Source organism: Drosophila santomea, chromosome 3L (genome assembly GCF_016746245.2).
Source record: "Drosophila santomea strain STO CAGO 1482 chromosome 3L, Prin_Dsan_1.1, whole genome shotgun sequence".
In the NCBI taxonomy this organism is placed as follows: domain Eukaryota; kingdom Metazoa; phylum Arthropoda; class Insecta; order Diptera; family Drosophilidae; genus Drosophila; species Drosophila santomea.
Genome location: NC_053018.2, coordinates 16,886,983 through 16,913,552, shown reverse-complemented (window position 1 = coordinate 16,913,552; position 26,570 = coordinate 16,886,983). Strand labels below are relative to the sequence as shown.

The 26,570-nt window shown below is 45.7% G+C and overlaps 5 protein-coding genes and 1 non-coding gene across 6 annotated transcripts; all 6 read right to left on the bottom strand.

Annotated features, from left to right (window-relative positions):
• Positions 1–526: 526 nt before the first annotated feature.
• On the bottom strand, positions 527–2,941 carry LOC120447781 (odorant receptor 74a). Its single transcript, XM_044006019.1, has 4 exons — positions 1,895–2,941; positions 1,664–1,759; positions 1,421–1,603; positions 527–1,363 (listed from the first exon to the last, which is right to left on the bottom strand). The coding sequence occupies exons 1-4, from the start codon at positions 2,777–2,779 to the stop codon at positions 1,313–1,315; spliced, it is 1,215 nt and encodes a 404-aa protein (XP_043861954.1). The 5' UTR covers positions 2,780–2,941; the 3' UTR covers positions 527–1,312.
• Positions 2,942–10,963: 8,022 nt separating this feature from the next.
• LOC120449420 (transmembrane protein 209) lies at positions 10,964–13,158 on the bottom strand. Its single transcript, XM_039631878.2, has 5 exons — positions 13,027–13,158; positions 12,658–12,962; positions 11,991–12,598; positions 11,605–11,934; positions 10,964–11,546 (listed from the first exon to the last, which is right to left on the bottom strand). Exons 1-5 carry the CDS (start codon positions 13,047–13,049, stop codon positions 11,184–11,186), a joined length of 1,629 nt encoding a protein of 542 aa, XP_039487812.2. The 5' UTR covers positions 13,050–13,158; the 3' UTR covers positions 10,964–11,183.
• A 795-nt stretch (positions 13,159–13,953) lies between these two features.
• On the bottom strand, positions 13,954–14,025 carry Trnap-cgg. Its single transcript has one exon. It is a non-coding gene; the product is annotated as a tRNA-Pro (tRNA).
• A 423-nt stretch (positions 14,026–14,448) lies between these two features.
• Positions 14,449–15,437, bottom strand: LOC120447780. The gene is made up of 2 exons (XM_039629334.2): positions 15,044–15,437; positions 14,449–14,912 (listed from the first exon to the last, which is right to left on the bottom strand). Exons 1-2 carry the CDS (start codon positions 15,435–15,437, stop codon positions 14,449–14,451), a joined length of 858 nt encoding a protein of 285 aa, XP_039485268.2.
• Positions 15,438–16,314: 877 nt separating this feature from the next.
• LOC120448631 (polycystin-2) lies at positions 16,315–18,968 on the bottom strand. The gene is made up of 4 exons (XM_039630753.2): positions 18,343–18,968; positions 17,832–18,203; positions 17,056–17,774; positions 16,315–16,930 (listed from the first exon to the last, which is right to left on the bottom strand). Exons 1-4 carry the CDS (start codon positions 18,880–18,882, stop codon positions 16,354–16,356), a joined length of 2,208 nt encoding a protein of 735 aa, XP_039486687.2. The 5' UTR covers positions 18,883–18,968; the 3' UTR covers positions 16,315–16,353.
• A 191-nt stretch (positions 18,969–19,159) lies between these two features.
• Positions 19,160–25,303, bottom strand: LOC120448412 (allatostatins MIP). Its single transcript, XM_039630408.1, has 2 exons — positions 25,041–25,303; positions 19,160–20,219 (listed from the first exon to the last, which is right to left on the bottom strand). Exon 2 carries the CDS (start codon positions 20,215–20,217, stop codon positions 19,582–19,584), a length of 636 nt encoding a protein of 211 aa, XP_039486342.1. The 5' UTR covers positions 20,218–20,219; positions 25,041–25,303; the 3' UTR covers positions 19,160–19,581.
• Between the last annotated feature and the right edge of the window lie 1,267 nt (positions 25,304–26,570).

Sequence of the window (26,570 nt, the reverse complement as noted above, 5' to 3'; positions counted from 1 at the left end):
GGGGCAGCTGTTTGCCAGGGATTGGTGGGTGCTCCAGGACCACAGGACCTGCGAACGACTGGCAACAACATTCATTCATATTTGTCAAGTGCCGATTGAAGCTGCCTCTGCACTCTGCTGATCTCCTTCAAAACCGAGCCACCACCCACCCTCCTTGCCACACCCCCATTTCCATGCCACCATGCCACCATCCACTGGCAGCACAATGTGCGTATAAATAACGGATTTCCTGTTATAAAATATTTGTAACGACATTTTCCCGATTTATGTATCCACACATATCCACACAGACGGATTATGCATGCTGGCATCCGTGCTCAAAATACTAGCACTTTTCCTTTAAAAAATGTTTTCAAGTGTACTGTAAGACATTTGGAAAAACCTATAGATACTTCACTTGAAAAAATTATTGTCTTAAAAGACGTGCAGAAGGACATTAACTTATAATAAATTACTGAAGCAAATAAAAATTTCCATACCTACAGATATTGCAAACCACTTCGTAACACTTGTATTTAGATTAAGATTGGGTTTAAAGTATTTTAATGTACCAAGCTTGCAGCTTATTTTCTTTCGCACAGGATTATTTACTACATTTTAACTGAAGATTCTTTGAATCCGTTTATATTTGAAAGGCTTGCAATTACATCTACTTGTTTGAACATCGCTGTACTCACTGGAATATGCTGCATTGTGTCATTGCCAGTGGATGAGTGGATGCAGCCCGCCTTTCAATCCTCGGAGATTCCTATATATAGTGCCACGGAATCTCCGGCTGCCGCACTCCCCTGCCAATTGCTGCCACTCAGTCATGGCTGACAGTTATGGCTATATGGATATCGATATGGATATGTGCCGGGTAACGTCTTCGGATTGCAGCTGTCAACGCAGCAGCAAATTTCGCCCGTCCTAAATGTGCTGCTTGCTACTTAGGAGTCGAGAGTGGAGGACCACTGGATTGATGATGCTCCGACTGGCAGTTGCAGTTGCAGTTCCACTTGCACTTGCAGTTGCACTTGCAGTTGCACTTGCAGTTGCACTTGCAGTTGCAGCTACTGATGATGCAGTGGGGGGTGCATAAATCACAGTCATGCACGTGTTAATATCCTGAATGCCCTCGAAAGCTCCATTGTTGTCAGCGGATATCCAGCACACAAAAGGTAAGAGGGAGTGGATGTAGATGTGGATGGGAAGTGATGCATCCTGTTTTCGGGGGCGGACAAATGGCCACGGGTCAGGCCACAAATGATTCCAGGTATCGCATACCTTCCAAATGATTGGCAACGCAATTATTCCAGCAATCCGAGTCAGCTCATCGCATCGAATTGAGGAACGTGAAGTAGGAAAAGGCGCCCTGAATGATCTGTGAAATCGTTGAATCAGTAGTTAATCAATCGAAATAAAGTTAAGGGCTTCTCACCTTCAGTACGGCAGTTAGACTAACTCGAAAATAATTAAGTCCCGTGATGAAGAAGGGTCTCGAGTTCAGTTGAATGGCCAGGGTCACCAGTTTCATCAGCTTGACATTCTCGCCGACGTTGTCCGACTGATGAATCACCTGCTCCCAGTTGGCGGTGTAGTACATCATACCCAGCTCATCTGTCTGCAAGTGAATGTTAAAAGATTTAATAGACAGTGTGCAGAGTAGTGAAGAAACACCCACTGTTTTCAGGAGAGTTGAGCCGAGCATTCCCAGGGCAAGTAACTCCATAAACTTGGCCAGGAACCACATAATGTAAACTACATTCGCCCAGGGATTCTGTAAAAGAAAGATTATTGGTCTTGATTGCAAATGTATTATTTATACTGCAAGTCCCTCCCTATTGAAAGTTTCAAATAAAACCTATTTCTTAGGAGTTAGTAGCTGTATAAATAAGGATCGAAAATGACCAACCGTAAAAGCCTTGAAGAACAGAGCACATAGCAGTCCGGCGCTGAAAGCGAACATGACGAATATCCTTAGGGTGAACTCCTCCTCCACCCGCTGCCCAAAATCCCTCAGAGCGGCATTCCTCCGCAGGATGTGGGTCAAAATCAACCGGTAGCCGGTGGCCACGTTTAAGGAGCTACTCCTCTTCAGCAGCCTCTGTGCTGAGAGACGGAGATCCTGGCCAAGCTGGACATATCGAGCATTTAAGTGCATCATCAGCTCGCCCATGACATTTAGCTCGCCGAACAGCATGCTGGTGATAATGAAGCCCACCCAGAAGTTGAGCACCAGGAGCGGAATAAAGAAGTGCAACTGGGTGTTGTCAAAGGGGTAAACTTGCTTGTAAAGCATTTCTCGGCGATGGTAGATGACATTCGTCACTGGGACCAGGAAGAAATTGAACAGGGTCAGTAGATACACGGTCGAATTGACCCGTGTGGCCAGCATCTGCCTTTGAATTCTGGCAAACAGGAGTGGTTCCATCTCCTCGCTGACGTATATTTCCGCATAGAAGCGCTGCAGCAGCGCCCGGAAGCGATCCTTGTGCCAGGCCAACTGGAAGCAGCGTATCTGCAACTCGACCAGGATCAGATATGTGGGCATGCCCGTCAGCAGGTTGTCCATGTCCTGCCGATTCGCTATCAGGTAATGAAAGTCCACCTCGTTGTGCTCGCAGAAGACCAGGAATCCGAGAAAAATCATCACCCTGTCCAGCAAAACGGTCCAGCGCCCCGACTCCGCCTCCAGGGGCCAGGCGACGTGGTTCATGATACGGTACAAGGACACAGGCCACGGCATCGGAGCCAACTCTCCGCCGGGGAGACGGGGTCTGTAGCGATGGAACGGCATGACTGGATGGACGTCCCTCTGGGTAGGCGCCCATTTATATTCTAATTTTAATTGCCGCCGGCCTGATGAAATATTAAATTGATGGCCCGATCATAAATTATTCAGATTCATTTGCGTTTGTCAAAATAAAGCCGAAATCGAAACCAAACGAAACCAAACGAAACCAAACCAAACCGAAATACGTCACAAAACCAACCCCGTTGCTGATTTGCTTTCAAATTCCAATCAACTGGCAAAGCTCGGAGTTAATTGACACGTGATTATCAAAGCTTTGGGGATGGGTTCAACTTAAAGTCACTTATAATTTCTTAAAGCTGTTTTAGTTTACCCAATATGCCATCAAATGCACTTAATTGATTAAAAGTATCGCTTTAAACAAGTAGGTAATTGAGGATAATAGCTAATAGTCTCAGGGGTGGCTCGACTTTAAACTGAAATCATACCAAAAATCCACTCGCCTCATTGCATTTCCGTCTCGGCGGACGACCGCAAACAATCATTTTTATGATTATGCCAAAATAACACTGACATAATTCCAATAAAACCGAAATTGCCCTGGCACACTGACTGACAGCTCGGCCTTGGTGCCCTGTTCACCTGGAAGAAGGCAGGTAGGCCACCAGCAGAGGCGCCAGGACCTTCGCTTCCCCCTTCAGGACTACAGGAAGGCAGTGCCTTGAAGTATGCACCTGGGAGCAGCTGCTCATGTGTGGGTATGCCCCGGATCCTGGCCAAATCAAGGGACGACCGAAAAGGCGTCGGAGCAGAGCAAATTCAATTCACTACTGTTGATTCTCCGCCCGTTGTTGTTCCTGCTGTTCTTGTTCTTGTTCTTGTTCTGGTTCTTGTTTGATAAAAGGATGAAGGGCTGAGGAAAGGCCAAACAACAGGGAAAAAACCCAAATAATATTAATATGCAAATTGAGTTTTTTAGTTGAGTGATCTAAGCGGATAACCGAGGGCCAAGTCAAGGCGAACGCCCGTCTCGAGGGACCAGCACAGGATCCGGATGCGGACTAGGATGATATGAGGATGAGGACAAGGATGCTGAGTCTCTCTTTGGGGCATTTTGTTTTTTGCTTTATTGATTGCCGACGGGACGGCACACGTATATATCTGGAGCAGCAGTCGGTTTAAATGCGAGTTTCGAATCAATTGAAATCATATTTTATTAAACGTTTACGGGACCATTTCCCACAACCGCCGCAGGAGCACGGAACTGGGAAAATATTTACAAGAAGTCACAGTCTGTGACCCACACCGATGAGCAGGCCGCCGGCAGCGACGAACGCTTCAAATATAAACACATAAAAAGCATTATACGTACTGCAAGGTACACATAAATCCGTATCCGTATCCGTATACGTATCCGTATACGTATCTGCAACTGTGTGGGCCGTCGGCAAACGACGGTGCGGGTTATGGAATTCTGCTGATTCGCTCGCTTTTTGCGTGAAAACAAATTCCAAAAGAAATTGAAAACATCCAGTCGCAGATTGAAAGCAAACGAATGGCGATGGACGATGGCAAACAGAAAGACCTGCGAAAAGGCACGATTCTCGGAAAGCTGCAGCACCAGCAGTCTGGGAAACGCCGCCCGAGGGATTGGCCAAATGTCACGCAACTTTTTGCCACATCTCCCGACTCCCAACATCTAACTGCCTTTTCCCAGCTGCAGGCCACCAAATACAAAGTGGTGTTCGAACGAAAGGCAAACCGAAACCCGGACCCTACCAGCAATTGATTTATAATTGCGACCACCAGCAAGGCCGAACGGAAGTGGGCCAACAAAAGCCGTTTTGGCGGATTTGCTCAATTAGCCAGGTCGGACCTGAAATCGAAACCGATTTGAAGCCCAGCGGTTCCGAATGACTTGCCCACTGGAGACTGCACTAAGAGAATGCTTAAGAGGAAGTAATACTAAAGATACTTAACCCAATATACATGCTTGGTTTTTTGGTTCTGATAAACTATAAGTAATTACCTAGTCATATAGTTTAAATAATTATTTCATTAAAAAAAATGCAAGTGATTGTCGAAATATGAGAAAAAAGGGACGTTTCTAGGAAAAACATATCCGTGAGGAGTGCAAATATGCAAAAAGTTATTTTATAATACGGCAAATATTCCTTGTACCCTCCTTTACGTGACTCCGCAGAGCGTAGTTTCCGCAGGGGCATTTTCTTTTTCCTTTAAAGTGGGCTTTTGTTTTAAAGCTCCCGCTTACCTGTGGCATACGCGGCGTATGAGTGACCTGATATCCGGCTTTCCAGGAATTATTCGTTCGCCCCTGTTACTATGTGAAATATATGCAAATTGGATTATACTCATATGGAAGGGCAGCCTTAGGCTCAGTGGTCCTGGGCACGGGTGACGCCTCCGCATCAGCATCAACCTGGTGAAACAAAAAACACACAGGATGAAACACTAAATATGCTGATGTGCTGGGTTGTAGGTAGTGGGTGTGTCCATTGTCTAGACATAATTGGGAAACAGCTCCGAGATCTGGTCAGTGTCACAAAGGGAGGTATTTACTTTCCACAAAATTCATCGAAATACACTGGCTTGTGCTGAAGTCATTAAATTTAATGAAAATGGACCTCATTTGAAAGGGCTATCAAGCATATGACAGAACCAAGAAATTCTCAGAAAATCAGATATTACCGAAGCTTTGGTAACAAACAGTTTCATTAAAATCCTTACAAAAATTCTGAAAAAAAATTGTTGAATCCGCCTAAAAATGTGAATAAACGAACATTAATTTTACTTTCCCTGTCTGAAGAGTTGAAAGAAACAAAAAAATGTAAAATGAGTTATCATATTTTCGTTGAAATGCTTTGTATTCATGCCAAGTATGCTGATTTCCGTTGTCGGGACATTCTCAAAAATGGTTTGTTAGGTCTTTAAACAGGATTTGTTCAATGTACACCCATTTGCGCTGTGATATCTTGTGTATGCTTATCAAGTGTACGCACTGATTTCCGATTTAGAACATGACTCGCAGAACATTAAAGAAACATAAGCAAAGTCACTTGAAGAATGCAAACCGTAAACACAACCAGCACAAAAAATAAGGGACAAGTAGAGAGGGATACATCCAGACAGACAACCGCACTCCTCACAAGAGCTCCTGAATAATTAAAATGTCTATGGCAACGCACATCCTCGCATTTAAGGAGAGCCACATCCATGACGATCCGATTGCACTGTGGGTGGGAAGGGGGGTGGCACACAGTTGGCAGCAAAGCTGCAAATCGAACACGCAGGTTTACATGCGCCTAATCCCATTGTCAGCCGGATGGCCCGAGGCTGAGTGACTCGGAATCCCCTGCCACCCCACCCACCCCGCTGCCAGAGAATTTTCCGCTTCCACCTTGAAGGTCCTGCCGAAAGGCCTCAAGCATGTCCGTTATTTTGTTTACAAGAAAACATAAATCTCGGCTCCTGCGGCCGGAGTATGTGGAGTATGTCTGTGTGCGGTCGAAAGGATTCGCCGCCGTGTGAAATGGAACATATCATCACATCCCCAACCCACACATATGTATGTATGTGTGGGTGTTGGCGGGGTTACGGTTTAGGCGCTTCCTCGTTCTCCACCTCCACCTCCGGCTACCCACAAAAAAAAGGAAAAGGACCAAGGATGAGCGCCTTGGGTTGGGGAAGAAGGGGTTGGGGTTTGGGTTCGGGCTCGGGTTCGGGTGAGTGGCAAAAGCTTTGGTTTGCACGCGTCAACTGTAAAATCCTTTTGACATGCAGCCGGCTACTCTTTGGTCCGAAACTGGCCATAAAAAATGGGCTTTAGAAGCTGGGAATCCAATTATAAAGAATTTTAAACTATGTAGCGTGAACAGGACACTTAAAGTGGGCAAAAAGGGAAACCGAGCAAAAGCCAGGTTATTAGCGGATCTAGCCGTGTGTACTGTAGTGTGAGTTTCTGGCACATGTATGTGTATGTGGGGTGTGTGTGTGGGTGTGTGTGGGCAAGTTATTAAAAGGAAGCCAGTTCTGACAGGTCACAATCAGTCAAGGACTCACACAGCTGAGCTCCTGCGTCCCACTGTATAAAAATTGACGTGAAATTTATACGCCATTCCCGCTTTCGGGTATTCGGGTTTTCGGGTTGCCAGTTGAAGAAAAAATATAGCAACAATCCATAAAGTAAATGTAGCATTTAAACAAACAAACCGGGCGACATCAGAGAGTTAGATCGGCCAGGAAGAGGGCTCGGGGACGGCAATCCGGGCCAGGAGCTGTGACAAAACACTGGAAGCCAAAACTGACAGTGACAACTGGCTGGAATGGAACGAGGGGGAATGACGAGGAATGACGGGGAGCACAAGGAGCAGCGCTGATGATGCTGCCCCCCATTCGCATCCATGGAGCTCCGAGTGGGAGGAAAAAATTGACATAAGCGGATATGTTACCCAGCGCCTTTCCGGAGCGTGTTGGGGCGAGTGGGCGTGGCACTGGCCCATATAGGCGGATGCTGCAGGAGCAGCGAGCAGATAAATTAATGCGATTTTTCATGTTGCATGCTTGAGTTTGATTTATGCAATTATATGTCTCTATATGGGTGCTGGGTGGTGTAGCATGTGTGCGAGTGTGCGGGTGACAGACAACTTTTGTCAAATACGTCTAAAAGCAGTAATTTTTTATATTTGATATAAGGCGGAAATGCTAAGAACATTTCCGGTTCGTTACCTACGCGCAATGGGAGCTTAGTGGAATTAGTTGCCCAATTGGGAATGCGCTTCAATATTTGAGTGATGGGCAAAAGTGATTGGAGGATTATAAATATATTACATTGAAAGTACAAACAATATTTTATTCCTGTTTTAAATTTTGATTTATTTTTTAGAAATTTTATAAAATATATTAAATATATATTGATATTAAGCTGCGCTTTAAGCACGTAAGAAATTCATTTTAATTAAATAAATAATATAACTTTTTATGGAAATTAGTTTATCAGTTTGATTAAGCGAATGATAATACATTTCATTAAACATATTTATTACAATTATTTACATATAAAAGATCTGCAAAGTTCCTGTTTTATTTCTAATATATTATACTTTTAATAATAATTGTTTCATGGATATGGGAACTGCCCTTTAGGAATAGTATTCCTTTTCACAGAGCATCTGCCACGGTGAGTGCAGTCAACAATCGTGTGTGGAAGGCAGCCGGCTGGGCCATGTTAATTTGTCATGATGCCACTTGCTTACTAGTTCTGCTTGTGGTCCACTCATCCGGCGGCCAGCCAGGAACACTCGTGCTGCATACGGAAATTACACAACAAATGGACTTTGGACATTGGACATTGGACTTTGGGCTTTGGGAGCTGGCTGGGTTGGGATCCTGTTCGTTTTTCTGGAATCATGGAATCAGGAGAACAACCTGAAATCTGTCCAAATCCGATTAAATGCAAATGGCCCCGCAACCCCGACGCACGTACTCACACATCCATAGCGCAGATTAGTTGCGTAAGTTATCAGTGGGAAGAGAAAGGAGTAAGTGGATGGTGGGTGGGTGGTACAGGTGGTGCGATGGTACAGGTGGTGCGATGGTGCAGGTGGTGCGATGGTGCAGGTGGCTCGGGTGGCACCAGATTTGAGTGGTTGCACTGCAGCAATCGTCAGTCAGGCAAACACTGCAGCAATTCCCGGTGGCCAGGAGACGACCAGTTATACGACTAATTAATATTTCAATGGCCGATCCGGTTGCATGTCTCTGCGATACTTTAAGCCATTGCCAGTTGAAGTTAGAAAACTGCTGCTCCGGCTGCTCTGCTGCTCCTGCACCCCAATAGCAAAATAGCTGAATAGCTGAGCATGGAAACTCATTTCGGCCATTAATGGCCGATGGTTTGCGGAGTAACAAGGCGGAGAGTTGGTAGTCGTTGGTAGTCGTCGTGAGTCGTCGTTTCAAAGGAAATGACAGCCATTTCCATTTTTAGCTCCGCTTGGGAAAGCGAGCAACTGGCGAGGACCAGGTCCTTTAAACTGGAACTACACAAATTGCTTGCTTAAAATATGCGCTAAAAAATTCCCAGCCAACCTCCTCATCCGCATCCCCAATATTTGAACATTGTCGCAAGGCATCAGCATCAGCATCGGGATTTTATGTAGCGCATATTCCTGCTCCACATCCCCTTGGCAAGAAAAAAAAGGAAAATAAAAGAGCCACTTCCGTTTTATTTGCGCAAAATTAAATAAACCGAAATATGGCTGACCATATTGGCGCATAATGGGCAAAAATATTTTTTTCATTAATGCCCCATGCCCCCCATGCCCCATTCCCCAGCGGAGTAGATGGCAAAATAAATAAATAAGCGGAGCCAAAAAGGAAAGCCGAAAAGTAAAAGCTCCGACTGCGACCAGCTTATTGTGTGTCAATATTTGGTTGACCAGGCCAACGGATCCACCAAACTGGTGGCTAAGTGAGTGCCTGCCTGGCCAGCGGGCGGAGGTGGAATAATAAAATCATTTTAATAGTTTCGCCGCCTGCAGTTTTACCGGGCTTTATGGAGCTCAATGAAATTAAAATGAACTGTCATTAAAAGTGCTCCTTTGATATGTTCAACGATTTTCTTGTCATGAATTCAAATAGTTGCAGCTCTTCCGTGGCCACTTTAATGAAGTTAATGTGCTTTTAAATTCACAGGGCTTAAGCCACCATGATCCTGATTAAAAGTACCTTCAGCATTTAAACAGAGTAAGGTATTGTATAAACTGAAATAGGCAATAGATTGCAAAGCTCACCGATGTTTAGGGCATACTTCCCTACTTATATCTTGTATCTTATAATAAAGCGCTATAGGATTACTCAATATGACTCATCTATACATCGATACTTGTATACACATTCACTTCAAATACAAAATGTTCACATCTAACTGAATAGTAAAGGCCCATTGAGTGTTAAGTTCACACCTTCCGCCACTTTTCCTTTCTTCAGCTGACAAGTGTTCCACTTAGACTTTTCCTCTGCGCCAGTGCCACGCCCCAAGGGCGTCCTCATCTCAAGGATAGTTGAGCTGCTTCAAAGCGATATTAGATGAAAATTTGTGTAAGCCGTAAAGAAAAAGCCCATTCACCGAGAGTGTGAGACGATTGCCAATCGAATTTAATGCGCATTTCTTTTTAAAGAGCCAGCAGCTGGGAACGCACATCCCCCAGTCACACATCCAGACCCAAGACCAAGACCGAGAAGCCTTCTTTTGTCAACAGCAGGGTATTAGGAGAGGAATCCGCCCGAAATCCCATCCGCCACCCACTCGGGAGCAACCCAGCGAGCCGCACTAATCAACACAATTACGAAGCAGTCGAAGGAAAACTTTTCTAATTGGATATGAAGACGCGCACATGCGTTTCTTTAAAGGAATTTCACTCCCGCAGGCGAGGGTCCAAATATTGTGAGAAGAAAATGGCACGACTCAGGACTCAGGGATATCAAGGTTCCGCGCCCCAAGTTCCAACTCCAACTCCAATTCCCATCTTAGGCATCGCATCTCCCAACTCCGCGGCTGAAATGCTTTGACAAATTATTTTTAAGCCAATTTACAACTTGAGAAAAAGTATCAGGAAAACATATCACTCCACTCCACACACCCACACACAGGGCGTTCAGTTCGGTTCGGTTGGGTGGCCGAGTGTTTGTGTAGGTAAAGCAAATATAATGCGAGGGATAAAAGTGTAAAGTTGACAACCCAGGCACATTACTCACCCGAGGTGCCAGCCATCCACCATCCACCATCCAGGCATCAGGGAGTAGGGGCGGCATTAAAATAACCAGCCAACCGATTCAACGTCAAGCCACAGCCCAGAAATGAGCATGGCCAAGAGAAATGGTAATGTGACTGGCCGAGAGGGCCCATCCTTCTCGTCCTGGCACTTGCTTTAGGGGCCTCCGTTTGCGACTCCTTCATTTTGCACTACTTGGGAGCATTTTCTCAGTGTCTCTCACTCGACAAAATGTCGACAGCGTCGGCGGAAACCATTAATTTTGTCACTTTCGGAAGTGTAAAGTGGCGAGCATGTGGGAGCCTGTCGCAGGCCGAGCCAATGGCCAGGAAACCAACTGGCTGGTCAATAGTGAGAATCATGAAAGGGCAATTAAAGTCGGGCACCTGTGTGCGCCTGTCCACGAGTATATCTTGCCACCGACTGCAAAACAAGTTAATTGCACATTGACCGCAGGCCACACGACACTTTATGACCGCGAAACCACAACAGTCGTAAGTTGGCTTAATAATTACAAATGCATAATTTAATAGTAACGAATGATGAGGATTGCCCGCAGGCACCAAACGATAGTCGAGTCGGAAAGGGCGATGCTTAGAAGTAACGAGTGATTTAGGGTTGGGTTAAAAGTCATAGCCATGGCCGATTAGCTGCCCAACTCAGTCTTCGATGACGCACATGATGTTGATGCCACTCTTGCCAAGATTGACGCACTCCAGAGCAGATTCCTGGTGCTGTCGCATGTAAATTAGGAACTGTATGATAACGTAGAACAGGTTATTCCTATCGTAGACGCAGTTGTGCAGTTCCTTGTCACTGATGAAGTTAAATTTGGGGTTAAGTAGATTGCTGGTAGTCAAAATGGCACAGTGGGCCTTGTTGTGAACTGCGTTCACCACGTCCTTGGTGGAGCGCTTCTCGTCGCGAATAAGCACGTAACGGGAGTGGAAGGGTCGTCCGCCGCCCTGCGGCAACGGCATCAGCTGGCTATCCAAGTACACGCAAAACAAGTGGAATAGTATCTGCAGAATGAGATTACAGTTAAAGATCTCACTTCCTGAATTTCTTTCCTTTACTTACAGCTGCATCGGTGGGCAAATGCTCGCCCCACTCCTGACCGTTGTGCGTTTTGCCCGAGTTCCAGCGGTAGTCGGCTATGCAAGAGCCCTGCGCCAGCTCCTTAATGCGCTGCACCAGGTATTCTTGGTTGCTGAATGTGTCCAGGAAAGGTAAGAGCATGGGCAACATGGGTGCACATGTTTGCACGAACTGTTGATTTTCGGCTGTTTTGCGTAATCTCTCCAGGCTCACAGATCCAATTTTGAGGTCAATCAAACCGCGCTGGCGAAAGACATCGTCCACATAATTGATCTCTTTGACCAAACGCTGCAGTATGGTAGTAGAAATCCACTGGAAAATGGTAAAACTTTAGTATGCTTCAGTGGAACATTGTTTAGGCTGCTTACAAATCTTAGGTTGGCCACATATTGCGACAGTTTGTCCGTGGAGATGCGCTTGATGACCTCCGAATTGCTGTCCCTGAACTGGAAGCCGCCAAACTCCTCAATGGAGGTGGGAGCATTTTCCGTAGAAACCGCCGGAGCGGGAGACAGCTGGTAGATGGTGGTCTTGAGCATATAGGCCGCGTTGTTGCAGTAGTTCCAGAAGGAGTTGGCCGTGCCCATGCTCTGCACATTGGGAGTATCCGAGCTGTCCACCATGCTGCGCTCGCGATCCGCCTGCTTCATTAGACTGGTCAACTTTCGAGTATCGGTCATGAAGTCATCGCGGCGCACCTCCGCATACGGGGACATGTAGGCGGACTCGTTGCTCAGATTGCTAGCATTCAACGAGTTGTTTTGCACCATCGAGGAGTTGTAGGAGACGTTTTGATTCGTCTGCTGCGGCGTCCTTGTGGGACTAGGGCTGCGCCGCATGGACTGCGAACCCCAGCAGGAGTCCTCAAAGGAGGAGTGCCAGTTGATAATGGGTATGTCATCCTCTATATCGCTGTCGGGTTCGTAGCTGCGTGGTTTCTTTACGGCTCGGGCGCAAACTGTCCGCAAAGAGTTCTCTACAACAATCAAAAGGGCTTAGTGGATGGGATAGACAAGGTTTCTTCGGATTCCTCACCTTCCTTGCCGTCCAGCAGCCACTTCTGGATATCGCTACCCATCACTTGGTCCCCGCCAAACCATAACCACAAATACTTGCCGAAGCAAGCCAGCGCACTTAGGCCAATGAGGATGGTAATGGTGCACTCCGCCAGAAACCAGTAGGTCCGGTAGACGGACCGACATGCCTGCCAGATGTCGAAGAGGAGCAGCGACAGCAACACCACATTTATGGAGCACCACTTGAGGTAATGCCGCGCTTGGGCGCCTCGCAGTCGCAAGTCCAGGCTGCGCTGCACCACCGGGTTTTTACTCAACGGCGAGCTGAGTGGTAGAGTGGTATTCAAGGGTTAAATTTCTGAATTCTGGACTAGTTCCTCCCACTTACCAATTGCTCCGTGTGAAATTCATTGTATAGTTACTAGTAATGCTAAGAAAATCGTCTGAAGATGTCAAAAATGCCGGGAAAACTTGTTTTTAAGTGATTGCACCCACAAGGAGTTAAAATACCACAAGGTCAAGAAGAAAAATACTGTTTTGCTAAAATCGCGTTTCGGTGGTTTTGTTCCGTAACTCATGCCCGGTCACGCCTGAAAGTTCACCTTAGCGAAGATATTTTCCTTAGCGGAGACATTTTCCGTAGCGGAGACATCTACCAATCGGCGATGTTTCAGCGGATATCGAATTTCAAAACAAACATCTGGGATTTCTCTTTTAATGGCTCTAACTTTTAGAATTAGAACACAAACTTAATTAAAATAAAAGGTTTTTCGTTGCTTTTGATGCTTGCAACTATTACTGAGCTCCTATTTTTATTTTATTATTTTTAAATCAATTTTATTGTTTTGCTTTTTAGGTAATTTATAAAGTTAATTTTGATTTACGTATCTTTATTCATTGTTTTTTATTTATCATTACGAAAACGTTACAAAACCGAACTTTGTAATTTCTATAAAACTTATGATGGCGCTAAAATTAATTCTCAATAGTGATTGGTTTTTATTTGTTTTAAACCATGAACTCTAGTATAAAATAACACTTCAATTCGCTTTCTAGTAAATAAATGTACTTAGAAATTTGATGATGATGGCTCTAAAAAAATTAAGAAGAAGTTGGTTTTATATGTATTTAGCCATAAAGGTAAAATATAAAATAGCACTATACTTGTTAAGTTCCCTTGTAAAGAAAGCTTACTTATATAACAAAAACAGAATGCAATAACATACAAACATTTTAAATCCCTAACGTAATAAAAACAGAAATTATATTTTTACAAAGTATTTAGTTGATAAAAAAAAATATTCTTAATCCACTTGGGCTCGTCCGGGAATTGAACCCGGGACCTCTCGCACCCGAAGCGAGAATCATACCTCTAGACCAACGAGCCGGGTTGAACGGCCGTCGACTAATTACTCAATCTAAAGTAGGCTCAAAAAAAAAATAAAAATCTAGCCCTTACATAAGCTTCTGCTCAAAAACTTTACCCACAAGTCGCTCAAGATTACGTCATCGTACTCTCTCCATATAGGAAATTAGAGAAAGTTAGAAGACTCTCTTAATTGCTGATCCAGAATGAAAAACCAAAACCTTAGAAGAACTTTAGAACTCGTTGCAAGGGTATACAAATGATTGGTTGGGTGCCAATGCCTAAGGACGTCTTACGCAGTCTCTTTTCATCGCTAAGTTTAAGAAAAACATCTTTAAAGCTTTAATAATATATCTTATATTTGTTCCTGATTTATAACCTTTTTGGAGGACAGTACTAAGATAGAGCTATGCAGTTTTGCACCTCATATGTGTTCCCTGATCTCTAAGCCCGCTTCACTGCCCGTCTTCTCCTTCTTCGCTTGCCAATGACTGAAGGCCCGACTCCCACACCGATCCCCGGAACGGGAGCCAGTTGCAGCAGGAGAGGATTACTGACCAGGGCAGCGGCGATGCCCAGAACGGTGGCACTGGCCAGCGGAATCAAGAAGCTCTTGGCCAGCAAGGCCTTTGGTGAGATCTCTGGCGTTCCCTTGTGGGAGACTATCTCGTGGGAATCGATGGGGTAGGGGCTGTAGGAGTAGTCCACTGGCGGCCCAGGGTACTGGCCATGTTCCGGTCGGGGTCTATACACGTGGTAGGGCACTCCCGCCTCTCCGCTGGAGTAGCTGTGTCCTGGAGCAGGTCCTGGCTCGTAGCCGTGTCCGTTGGATGGTCCATAGTCATACTGATAGGGGTGACTGTCAAAGGCGTAGCTTTTGCCTGCACTTCCACTGCTGCCATAATGACCTTAAATAGTATAATAGTTTTAAAAATATATTTAACAATAGTAAACCATTTCATGGACCGATCTTACAGCCTCCTTAAGCTATAGCTTTGTTGGGCAGATTATATATCGGTTATCAGTTCCTTGAACTCACCCACGCTGATGCGATCGTGTATATTCCCACCCAATTTCCACTTGTCATAGGCCTGGCTGAGATTATCATTTAGGCTACTGGCCTGGGAGCCATGAACTCCTCCCACCGGCGGAAGCGCACCAATGGGCTTGGATATGAAGCCAGCTGCAGTGCTGTCCAACTTGGGGGTCGATGAACCCGGTCCGCGGTAAAACTCCGGGGGAGGATCGTAGCTCTTGGCTGCAGCAGAGCCCACGGGGTCCAGTTTCACGATAGCCTGTCGTTTCTGTGGCTGCATGGGCTGCCAGGACTCGGATTCCTTGGACGCGTTCTGCGCGGATGCGAAGTTTATGGTTAGGAGGAGACCGAAGTAAAGGCCAAGGGCCGGGAGTAACTTCCCTTTGGACGCGAACATGTTAACTGAGTGCGCCGCCTGCAGACCGGGAGATTTTATATGGGTCCCAGTCCCAGGCCATGTCGTCATCTGGAGTGGGTGCTATTACAGGCGGTGGCGACAAATTGCAGTCAGACAATTTCAAACCGTCGACAATTTCAAACCGCTGGCATTGAGACGTCTGCAGTGCGTTTCAGGAGCGATTAGTGCCGCCAGCTTGGAAGCCCTCAAGATTGGGCCACGCTGTTCTTTCCACACTCTTTCATCAGGCATTATATCAACGCGGGGCAACGAGCATGTAGTTGCCAATTTGTCCCTCTCTTGGTTTATTGAAATCTGAAGCCCACGACTGGTGGCACCCAGAAATTAGTGGAGTTATTCACGCCCGCGGTAAAAGAAAAACAAAAGCCCCAATCTCCGTTTAATTAAATCATTTATCGCTGCTTATTTTTGAAGTCGCTGCTCAGCGAAGGGGAATGATCGGAGGTGAAGTGAGGTCGTAGGGGGAAAAGTTAGCTTTGGCACAAAAGAAAGCCCAACATATGGAAAATAGTTTCTCGCCGATGGTGGAAAGCGTTGCTAGAACGGTTACGCAATATTTTGGATAGCTCTTTTCTGGATGGTTGTTATAACTACAATCTCTCCTACTAAAAAATACAGTCATTATCATCCAGATGTAAGAACTAAAATAAAAACCCTTCAAAACCTACACTTGTGGCCAACTTTAATATCATGCAGGTTCCAATGACAGTTTAAAAGATACCCAATCAAAAAAACCTTTGTGTCCTTCTTAAACTGGAAGGTCATTATTAATACCTTAGATCAGCATAGTTAAGCATTTATTTTTGGGAAAAGCATATATGAAATAGTTAAGAAGCCATAGCAAAAGATGTTCGTGAATTTAGGAAGACTTTGAGCCCTTAGATAACGGCAATCATCAACGCCGTTTCCGGTACATTTCCGGCATGTCCTCGGGATCGGAGTCGGATTCAGACGGTGCTGGCAGATTCCCATCCTTGTCGCCCAATACCAATCGTTCCAGGATCTCCACCTGAACGTTCAGGATGGCCATCAGCTTGAACATCTTCTCACCGCGAGTCCTGTAATCGGCATTTCGCTGCTCCGTGGACAGGCGAGCTCTCAGCTCCTGCGGGTTCCTTATGTGGGCCCTTTTGGACTTAATCAGTTTCCGCCTATTTAGCTCTAGTTCCACGTTCTCTGCAACAGTGTGTCCACGGCGGTCGTACGTCTTTCGCAGGCATCGAAAGGTGTCTCCAAAGAGATCCGCATACTCGACGCGCAGGAATTCCAGGAAGCTGATGGACGACCGATTGGACTGCTCCTTTAGGCTCCTGCTCGTCTCGTTGAAGTAGTCATAAATGACGGAGGCGAACACGTTCATCAAGATAATCGCCAGGAGGAAAACAAGCACCAGGTAGAGCATAATGCCCAATATGCGACCTCCGTGGAAGAAATCCGCAGGACGGATGTCACCATTAAAGCCCATGGAGTACCTGAAGCAATTAGATTAGTTTGTGGTTAGATTATTGGATAATAGTTTAAACAAGAGAGATATCCAAATTATATACCCAAATGACTACTCCTAATGACTTGCCAGCTACCAATTAGAGATACCTACCACATGCAGGTGACCACGGACTGAACCATGTGGCTGAAGACCACTGCGTTGTTTCCATTCGGCACGGCCAAAGTGATGCCAATGGCCATGAGGACGACCAGAATGATGACACCCAGGCTGGCCACGGCTCGCCAGGCGGAGAAGAGGGTCTGGGTGAAGTGCTGGAAGACGGAGGCGAACTGGAGCACCTTCCACAGCCGCATGGTGGTGATGCACACCAGGAATCCCTTCACGATGCACAGCAGTTGGTGGAGGCGCAGTGGACGCTGGAAGTCGAGATAATGCCCCTTGGTGGCCGTCTCCACCATCTCGAGCAGCTTAGCCGTCTCGATGCCGCGCATTATTACCAGCACGGTCAGGATGACGTTCAGTATGCATATGGTCAAGTCCACCATGGTCCAAGCCTCGTGGGCGGCGGCCGGATTGTGCCAGATCTTCGAGAGCACACCGCGGGCGAACAAGATGACCAGAACGGTGTGTACAAACAGTATGAAAAGCTCGATGTTGCCTTTCGACTCCACACTTCCCAGCATTCTCACTGAATCCGCATGCACCCGGGGTATCTGGATGCCGAACGGGGTGTTTTCCACGCGCAAAGTGATCAACGTGAAGAGGTTGGCATCCGCGTTGTACATCGTCAAGTCGATGAACAGAGCCGAAGTATTTTTATCCAGCCAGCCGTAGGACTGCAGGTATTGGATTTGCTGTATGCAGTGTACCTGGCAGAATTATAAGCTAACAAAATATTTTTAAAGGTCTCCTGATTTTATACAAACCTTTGTGCTCATCATGAGCACCTCGTAGCCGCCGACTTCCGGGTAGTTGAGCAAATAGCCATAATGATCGTAGTTGAGCAGCAGGCCATTCAGAAAACTGGGCTCGAACTCGGCCGGCACAAAGGGGTCGTAGATCCGCCAGAACTTCTCCGTGTAGTGCATCCGGTGATAGGGCAGACGCCACTCCGGCGCATAGGTCTTCGTGTCCCACTCGGGCGTGCCCAGTCCAATGTGGCAGTCCACAGGCCGCACTTGGCGCAGGCGCACCACGCCGATGTTCTGCCACTGCTCCATGGCCCACCAGCCCTCGTAGCCGTATGTGCCCGGCGCGAAGAAGGCTTCGATCATGGTGATCTGCAGATAGCTGTGTATCTAACGGATGACATTTCCATGCTGTTATAAATCAAACGTGAGTTACTGAGAAGTATATCCCATTTGTGGGATAAATCTTGTATAAATAAGTATTGCAAGCATCTCAATAAAGAGTATATATTTAAATACCACTTCTCACCTGGTATATGAAGTACACCTGCGAGAGGCCAAAGGTGACCGAGGTGTTGTCCCCGAAGAGGCGCTGCATGTTGTGGGTGTTGAAGTAATTGACCTGGTCCTCCTGCAACACCACCAGCAGCATTAGGGCAATGAAGTAGGACCCATAGAGCAAGAGGTCCCCGGCAATGCGTTTGTATCTCTGGTTGAGCAGCTCGTTCGTGTGGCCCTCGGTGATCAGGAGCTCGGAGCGCAGACTGCGCAGCCGGATACGCAAGTAGCTGATGTGGTTCATGGTGGGCACTCCCTCCTCCGCCTTGTAGGGCTGGTCCTCCTGCGGCCAGGTGGCATAATCGATGCCCAGAATGAGGAAACGGATGGGTTCTAGAATGAGATATTGGAAAAAGAACACCAGGACGATGGTCACCAACATCGTCTTGAATCTCTGGGGCTCGTGCATGAATCCCGAGAAGATTGATACCAGGGTGAAGCACACCAGCAACACGGTCGCGGTCACGGCGAAACACGCAAAGTTTTTGCCGCTTATATCCTTGAAACCCATTTTAACTGGCTTTCTTTGAAATTGCTGCAAGTCTTAGCTAAAACTCAGTAGTTATAAAATCCCCGCTTGCTGCTTTTAATTTTATAGGTCCATGTATCTATTTATGTATATAGCATATACTGTAAGATAGCATATACGATTTGGGCATGTGCTTCAGTCCATCTGAGATTAGCTTGTAGCATGAAGTTCCATAAAGTAATTTTAATTGACCCACCCAATCAACAGATAAAATCGACACTCATTTTGAATACTTTCAACGTATTTGTATTTCGTATTGATAGTTGCCATTTGGTATGTACTGATGTATATTTAAGTATAAAGATATATGCACAATTCATTAACTTAGTTAACGTTTCTAAATTAAAGCGGTATTCTTCCGAAAGTTCCTCTTGTATACGTGGAGACTAGGTGCTAGAGTAGATACATAGTTGACTAGACATACCGATTCGTGTATGTAATGCGTATAATACTGGCTGATCCGATCCGGTGACTGGCGAGCGCTTTCATACATTTTCGGAATTGACTTTCAGTGGCACGGGACCGGGCGAAACTCCGGACAACCAAATGCGACTTGGACACTGAGAACGGAACGGAACCCCCTCGCGGAGGAAACACACATGCTATATACGGTTAGATACAGGTGGATTGGATTATTTAGTCTGGTTAAGTTTGCCTGTGCTGCGACGATCCGGTGCGGGATTAGTTGCTGGGCAACTGGGAGCGCTTGCCCCAGCCGCCGTGGAGCTTCTGCCACTGGTCGCGCTTGCCCCACATGCCCTTCAGGTTGTTCCAGGTGGGCTCGCGCTTGCCCCAGGCGCCCCTGAACTTGTTCCAGCCCTGCGCCTGCCTCCTCTTTCCCCAGGCCACGTTCATGCTTTTCCAGGCGCGCTTCTCCACGTCCGAGTCTCCTGCGACATCGTCGAAATCCTCGCCAGACTGCGATTGCTGCTGGAGCGGCTGCTGCTGCTGCTGCTGCGCGGGTTGTCCACTGGCCAGCCTCTCGAAGGTGTCCCAATCGATGGTGTTGGTGCCATCCGTGATCACCAGCGGAACAAAGTGCCCGGTCATGTAGATGTCCGGATCGCTGGCGTCTCCGCTGGATGACCTCTTGCCCCACGAGCTCTGCAGCGACTGCCAGGCGCGCTTGTTGTTGCCGTACAGGTCGCTCTCGCTAAGTTGATCCAGTACCACCTGTTCGGACAGCCCTCCGCCGCCTGGTTCATTGGAGGCTGGGTTGGCCGCACTGCCACTGGCCACCAAGCTGCCACAAGCGCTGCCCAGGATGAGGAGCACCATCAGAAAGCCGTAACTTCTCCGCGTCTTAGTGAGAGCCATGGCTGTGGAAATGCAAAAGAAAATAGGGAATGCGTCTTTAGCAAAATATATATATTTAAAAGATATACATTTGCTGGACTTAAATGTTAAATACTTTAATAATAAGGTATACGTTCTTGGAAAGTACCTTGCCTCATGGCCTTTATAATTATAATTTATAATTTAATTTGATAAAATTGGCACAAATGCTCTAGAACTATATTTAAAACTATTGTTGAAACTACAATAAATAATGAAATTGAACGTACGTTTGATAAGTCCGTGACTTTTTGTATTTGCCGCGCACCTGCTCTAAATACAACACTGCTCCTGTCAGCAGTTATCGATTAACAGCTGACTGTAAAATTTTGAGAAAGCTGCGTTTTTGGTTTGCGTTTTATAGCATTGAAAGCAGACGATCTCGTGAATTTAACGAAAATGGAAAAAAGTGAATTTCGTGTGCTAATTAAGCATTATTTTTTGCGTAAAAAATCCATCACCGAAACCAAGGAAAGACTTGATAAATATTATGGGGACTCTGCACCATCAATTTCAATGGTTAAGAAATGGTTTACTGAGTTCCGTTGTGGTCGTACCAGTACAAGTGATGCCGAACGTTCAGGTCGCCCAAAAGAGGTCGTCATGCCAGAAATCGTCGACAAAATCCATGGAATGATATTGGATGATCGGAGAATGAAAGTGCGTGAGGTAGCTGAGGCTGTAGGCATCTCAACTGAACGGGTACATCACATTTTACATGAATATTTGGACATGAAAAAGCTTTCCGCGCGATGGGTGCCGCGATTGCTCACACACGACCATAAGCGCAACCGTGTGACCATTTCAAAGGAGTGTTTGGCGATGTTCAACCGCAATCCAAACGAATTTTTGCGCCGTTTCGTTACCGTAGACGAAACATGGATCCACCACACCACACCAGAGACCAAAGAACAATCAAGACAGTGGGTTTCTCCGGGTGAACGTGCACCAAAGAAGGCCAAGGTGGGTCTGTCGGCCAACAAGGTCATGGCCACAGTTTTTTGGGATGCACAAGGTATCATTCACATCGATTACCTTGAAAAGGGTAAAACGATCACCCGCGAATATTATTCAGAGCTTTTGGACAGATTCGATATTGATTTGAAGCAGAAACGACCGCATTTGGCGAAAAAAAAAGTGCTGTTCCATCAGGACAATGCACGGGTGCACACGTGTGTAGTCAGCATGGCAAAATTTCATAAATTGGGCTACGAACTGCTACCCCATCCAGCATATTCTCCAGATTTAGCCCCCTGTGACTATTTTTTGTTTCCAAACATGAAGAAATGGCTCGGCGGTAAGAGATTCGGGTCAAATGAAGAGGTCATCACAGAAACAAATGACTATTTTGAGGGCCTTGAGAAAACCTATTATTTGGAAGGAATAAAAAAATTGGAAACGCTGACTAAATGTATAGAGCTAAAAGATTATGTGAGAAATAAAACGCTTTTGACGAAAAAAATATTTATTCAAAAGTCACGGACTATCAAACGACCTGTAATAGGTAAGCTAAAAATGTAAAATTAATAAAAAAATACATACTATTTAAATTCAATATATTTTGCAATTAATAGATCTTAAGTTGAGAAAAATATAATTGCACAACAATAAGTAAATAAAATTATTACAAGAAGGTTTGCTTTAATTCCAAACCAAACTCGCACGAAATTCGTTTCAGTGCAAAGGTGTAAATATGAATGAATAAATGGCTGACGAAAGAGCGATCCTGATGAGGAAGCACAACCGCACTCGCGGAATGCTCAATTAAGTCGCTGCCGACGCCACTCGACTGCTCCCTGGGGGTCCCGGCAAGTCCTGGAGAGTCCTGGAGTCCTCCGGCAATCATTTCCGCCCGCGCCTCGGAATTACTGGAACACGCGCAAGAACAACAGGCGAGCGGGAACAAGCGTAGCGATTTAGCTAAATAACCTCTCTAATTGAAAGCGGTGGGGGCCGCCGGGTGGGCGGATTTGGGTGGTGCCCACCTTCGACAGCAGTTCTGGGGTCATGCCGTCTGCCGACCGCTGCGTTAAAAGGCAGCAGCGCATAACAGTTACAATTTATGGTCTATTAATGTCCTTTCGGAGGTAGCAACCAGCGGGGTTACTGGGGAGTAGGCATTTCAGTGAACTGCCTTTGGAATGTTAGTAGGCCAAACAATGGGGGGCGTGGAATGGAAAGCCAATGTGCAGATGATTGGCAACTGGGGAAGGAAGGAAGAGGAGAATCCCAGTCGATAATGATGCCTTAAAACGTTGATACGCTGCCCCGCAGTCAAGATTATGGTGCTGTTTACGCACTGGCTTAAGTGCCTTGCGATTGCACTTGCGGCCACTCGACAGACTAGACAAAAGCCGGAGGAAAAGCCGGAAAATTCAGTGGGAGTGGAAGTGGCAGTGGGTGTGGGTGGGAAAAGCAGCGCTCTTTTGTTTGCACTTCCTGCCAAAGTAGTTTTCCCTATGCGTTCGCATGAGCCCCGCCACCATATTGATTTGCATACAGTCTAGCATTAGCTGTCAACAAAGTCACATCCTGTTTAAAGGACACTCCAAGAAGGCGGAAACGTTGGCGTATTATGTTTTCATTATTGCGAATCTTCGCAGTCCACATGCATAATGAATCCGATATTATTAAACCCCTAACTATAAGTGCTCGGGTTGTTTGCTTTACATGTCTAAAGAGCCTACAAATTTAAAGGTTCAAATCGATCTTTAAATAATGCTGAAAGTGCACCACAAAAATCATAAACAAAATTAAAATGATATTAGTGGATAATGAATGCCTGATTTCTTGCATTTTTATTATCCTTCTTTATTGTGTTACATTCAGATAACCATTTCAAAACCTTGAAATAATACAAAATATGGAAAACCGATCACTCGGAGATCCAGATTCATCAGTACATGTGGTTACATGAATCTGTAAGTAATGAGTCGAATAGCTAGATCATACTCGTAATGAGCTACCAATATAGGTCAAAGTAACCCAAAACGATCCCTAATGGACAAATATAATCGCTTAACTGCCCGTTTCCATTGGAATTAGCACATTTGCCGTAATCCCCGTCCGATTTTATGGTCATTGCGAATCGGCAGCAGCTGGTAGGCGCCAACATGGAAAGTCATTAACCGGGAATCAAGGAATCAACTATGCAAAGCCCACTAAAATCGGAGCCACTGGGGGGCAGGACGTGGAGATGGTATCTTATCTGGACGGTCGCCTGATTAAATGACGTTGCTGGCCGCCCGCTTGGATTGGCCGACTAATTGGGAACGTCGTTTCTGGATGCGAGTGCGGATATGTCCCCTAACTCCTGGCCAAAGACCAGCGACTCCTGACTGATTGTCCGATGTCCGAGTGCGGAGTTGGCCGCTTTTTTCCGGCCTAGCCGGACTTAATTTGTGCGCTTGTCGTTGATTGATTGACGCCGCCCAGATGAAAGTTTTAGCGGCTTTGCGCCAAATTATAATATATAGCCACCGCGATGATAGAGCACGCATCGAATTTTATGACCTCTCCCCCGTAGAGGAGATAGGATTGTGCAGGGATTGGGGGTCAAGAGGCAGGCAAACGTGCCGGGTCAACTTGTAATTGAAATTAACTGAAAATATTTATGGCCTTGCGGCTGACATTCCTTCGCATTTGGAAGTTGACTTGCTCTGCTCCATTATTAATTTGCCAGCCTGTTGCCAAATAATTCATGTGGTGTCAGGACGGAAGAGATATCCTTCGTCCTTATGGCGACTGCCTCAAGTGTGGTAAGCAAATTTTCGCGCCAAAATTAAACAGCTCGTTGAAAATCGAATTTGTCAGCTCGCCTACTTTCGCATGTCTCGATAAATAGCTGGGGCAAATATTTGCCAAAGGATGGCATTCGCCAATAAGTATTTTGTTTAAATAGGTTTCCTGCCGGCACCCACGCACCCAGGCTCTGCTCAAGAACTCGTCGCCTGTTGCTGCTGAGTGTGAATCGAAGGATTCCCGGGGACATGGACATTAACGAAAAGTCGTAAGCAAACAAAATATCCGCAAAAGTGTAATATACTGCTCGTCTCAAGCAGGTTAGCCGTGGGACTCCTGCTTTTTGTCACTACAATTTCGATGGGTTTGTTTGGCCAGGGAGTTCTGCATAATTTGGACATGTTTCGCAAATAAAATTACGCTGATGAGTCTTCTACTTTTCAGGCAGCGGACTATTTTTAAAATTTTCTTTTATTTCAGTTTGTGAACGAACTGTGACGCAAATATTGAATTTGATCGCTTCACTGGATTTTAATAAATAGTTAATAGGGCAGACTTTAAAATGCCCACGAAAGGGAAACTCGGAAAAATGTTTGCAAAATAATTGACCTTTGTATGTTAGTTACTAATTCATGAAATTAAAGTGGGCTTAAAGCATTCACTCTTGCTTCAAACACATATACAAATTATGTCAGGTTTCCTTAATAATCACAAATCAAATAATTAGAAATTTATTAATGCATTTAAAAGGCGTTATATTGAAATCCTCCTATTTTAGTAATATTTTTTAAGTTAAAGATAAAAGCAAAAAATGCAAAAATATCTTTTAATAATAATTTGAAATTCATGATCTGCTTCATCTTTGAAAAGATTTGCTTAGTTTGCAATAAAAAGAAAATTGTGTGAAACTGCATTTAGAAACTATTTTAAAAATTCGCGAAATTCAAAATTTAAGACTAAAACATATTTCAAGTAAATTGAACCACAAGAATTCACTTTGGAATTCATTTCCTAGGCCATCAAATCGAGTTATGAGCACATTGAATATCAAAAGGACCACTCACCTGACTATATATCTCCGTGCGATTTTAGCGTGCGGATTATTGTTGAAGCCAGCGGAAACTGCGGCCAGAATTTTACAATTTTATTTCGGGTTTGCAGCGCACTCTTTTATAGAATTTTTTCCGACATGAAATAGCGTTTATAAGTGAGTTTACTGGCGCGAGTGCAATTCAATTAGCGCTCTCACTTGACCGGTGTGAAACAGATTGCGAGGAGCGTGGTAGGAGCTGGATGTCCTGGCTTTTGGCTGTGCGCAAACCTGTTGATCAACTGCTAATGATACGCAGCCCGGCGCGGCGGTCGCTTATAAATCAAAACGGAAGCGAACCGCCACCCGAACGGCCATCCATGTGTCCACGAAGGGAGCCTCGTTTAGGTGAGTGAGCTAGTGTGCGTGTGAGTGTAAGTGTGTGTGTGGGGACAGGAATGCCGGCTGCGCACGCACACAATGGCAGGGGGATATGGATATCCGCTTGTCGCTTGTCGTTTGTGCAACGGAAGTGGCCGAAAAGTGTGTTGCCTACTTAGCGGGGTACGTGTTAGTAGAAGTGTAAGTGTTGGTGTTAGTGGAAGTGTAAGTAAGCGTAGTATGTGTGTGTGTGTGGGTGAGTGAGGAGAAGCCCCGAGTTTAGGGCACACATGCGCGATTGTTTGCTCTGACTCCCACCATCCGCCGACTGGCGGAGACCATTGTCGATCCCCTGGGGAAACTGAGCCGTGGACTCATTCAAATTCAGGTACACGCACTCCTTGGGGCATTTAAAATTAAACACTCCGCACACTTACAATGGAGCAAATGGAACGACTGACGACAGCATATTGCATATTGCATTTCTTTGTCACCGGGTGGCAATTGACCAAACACAAATACGATTCCCGCCACTTACCAACCACCAGCCATGTACCTATGCCCACAGCTCCATCGTGAATGCGACTCCCCAGCAGGATGCTTAGGATCCGGAGGAGAACCCTTTTAGTGCTTCATGAATATTTATGGCGACACAGCGCCTCCTCCGTTTTGTTGCTAAAAAACGAAGGATAAAAAGAGCTTCTTCAATTACAAGTGACGCCCCAAAGATGTCAAGTGGGAATGTGTGTTGTGCTGTGCTGTGTTGTGTTGTGTTGTGTGTGTTGCAGCGTATCGCTTTCTATGAGGGCACATCAACAGGTTTTCATTTGTGGCCATTTGATGGGACGCCGAATAAACGATGATGGGAATATTTATGACACTCCTCTGCCGGTGCGTATAATGAATGGGCCATGGGACCCCTTACCCTTGGCACGCTGCAGCCTTCGACCAACGAGGAGATAAGCTACGTAGTTACTAATTGATTTGGCCACTGATAAATCGCTGCCGACTCTCAACGCCGATGACAGCTACATGTGTCCGTTCCTCCGCAACACTTGCAAAAAGCTTGCTCGATTTAGCCGCTTTTCAGCGAAAAAAAAAGAAGTATTTATGGATGGGGGAATGTGTTAATTGGATATGACAACGCATTAACTATACAGTGGAAAAGCAATTACATGAGGTA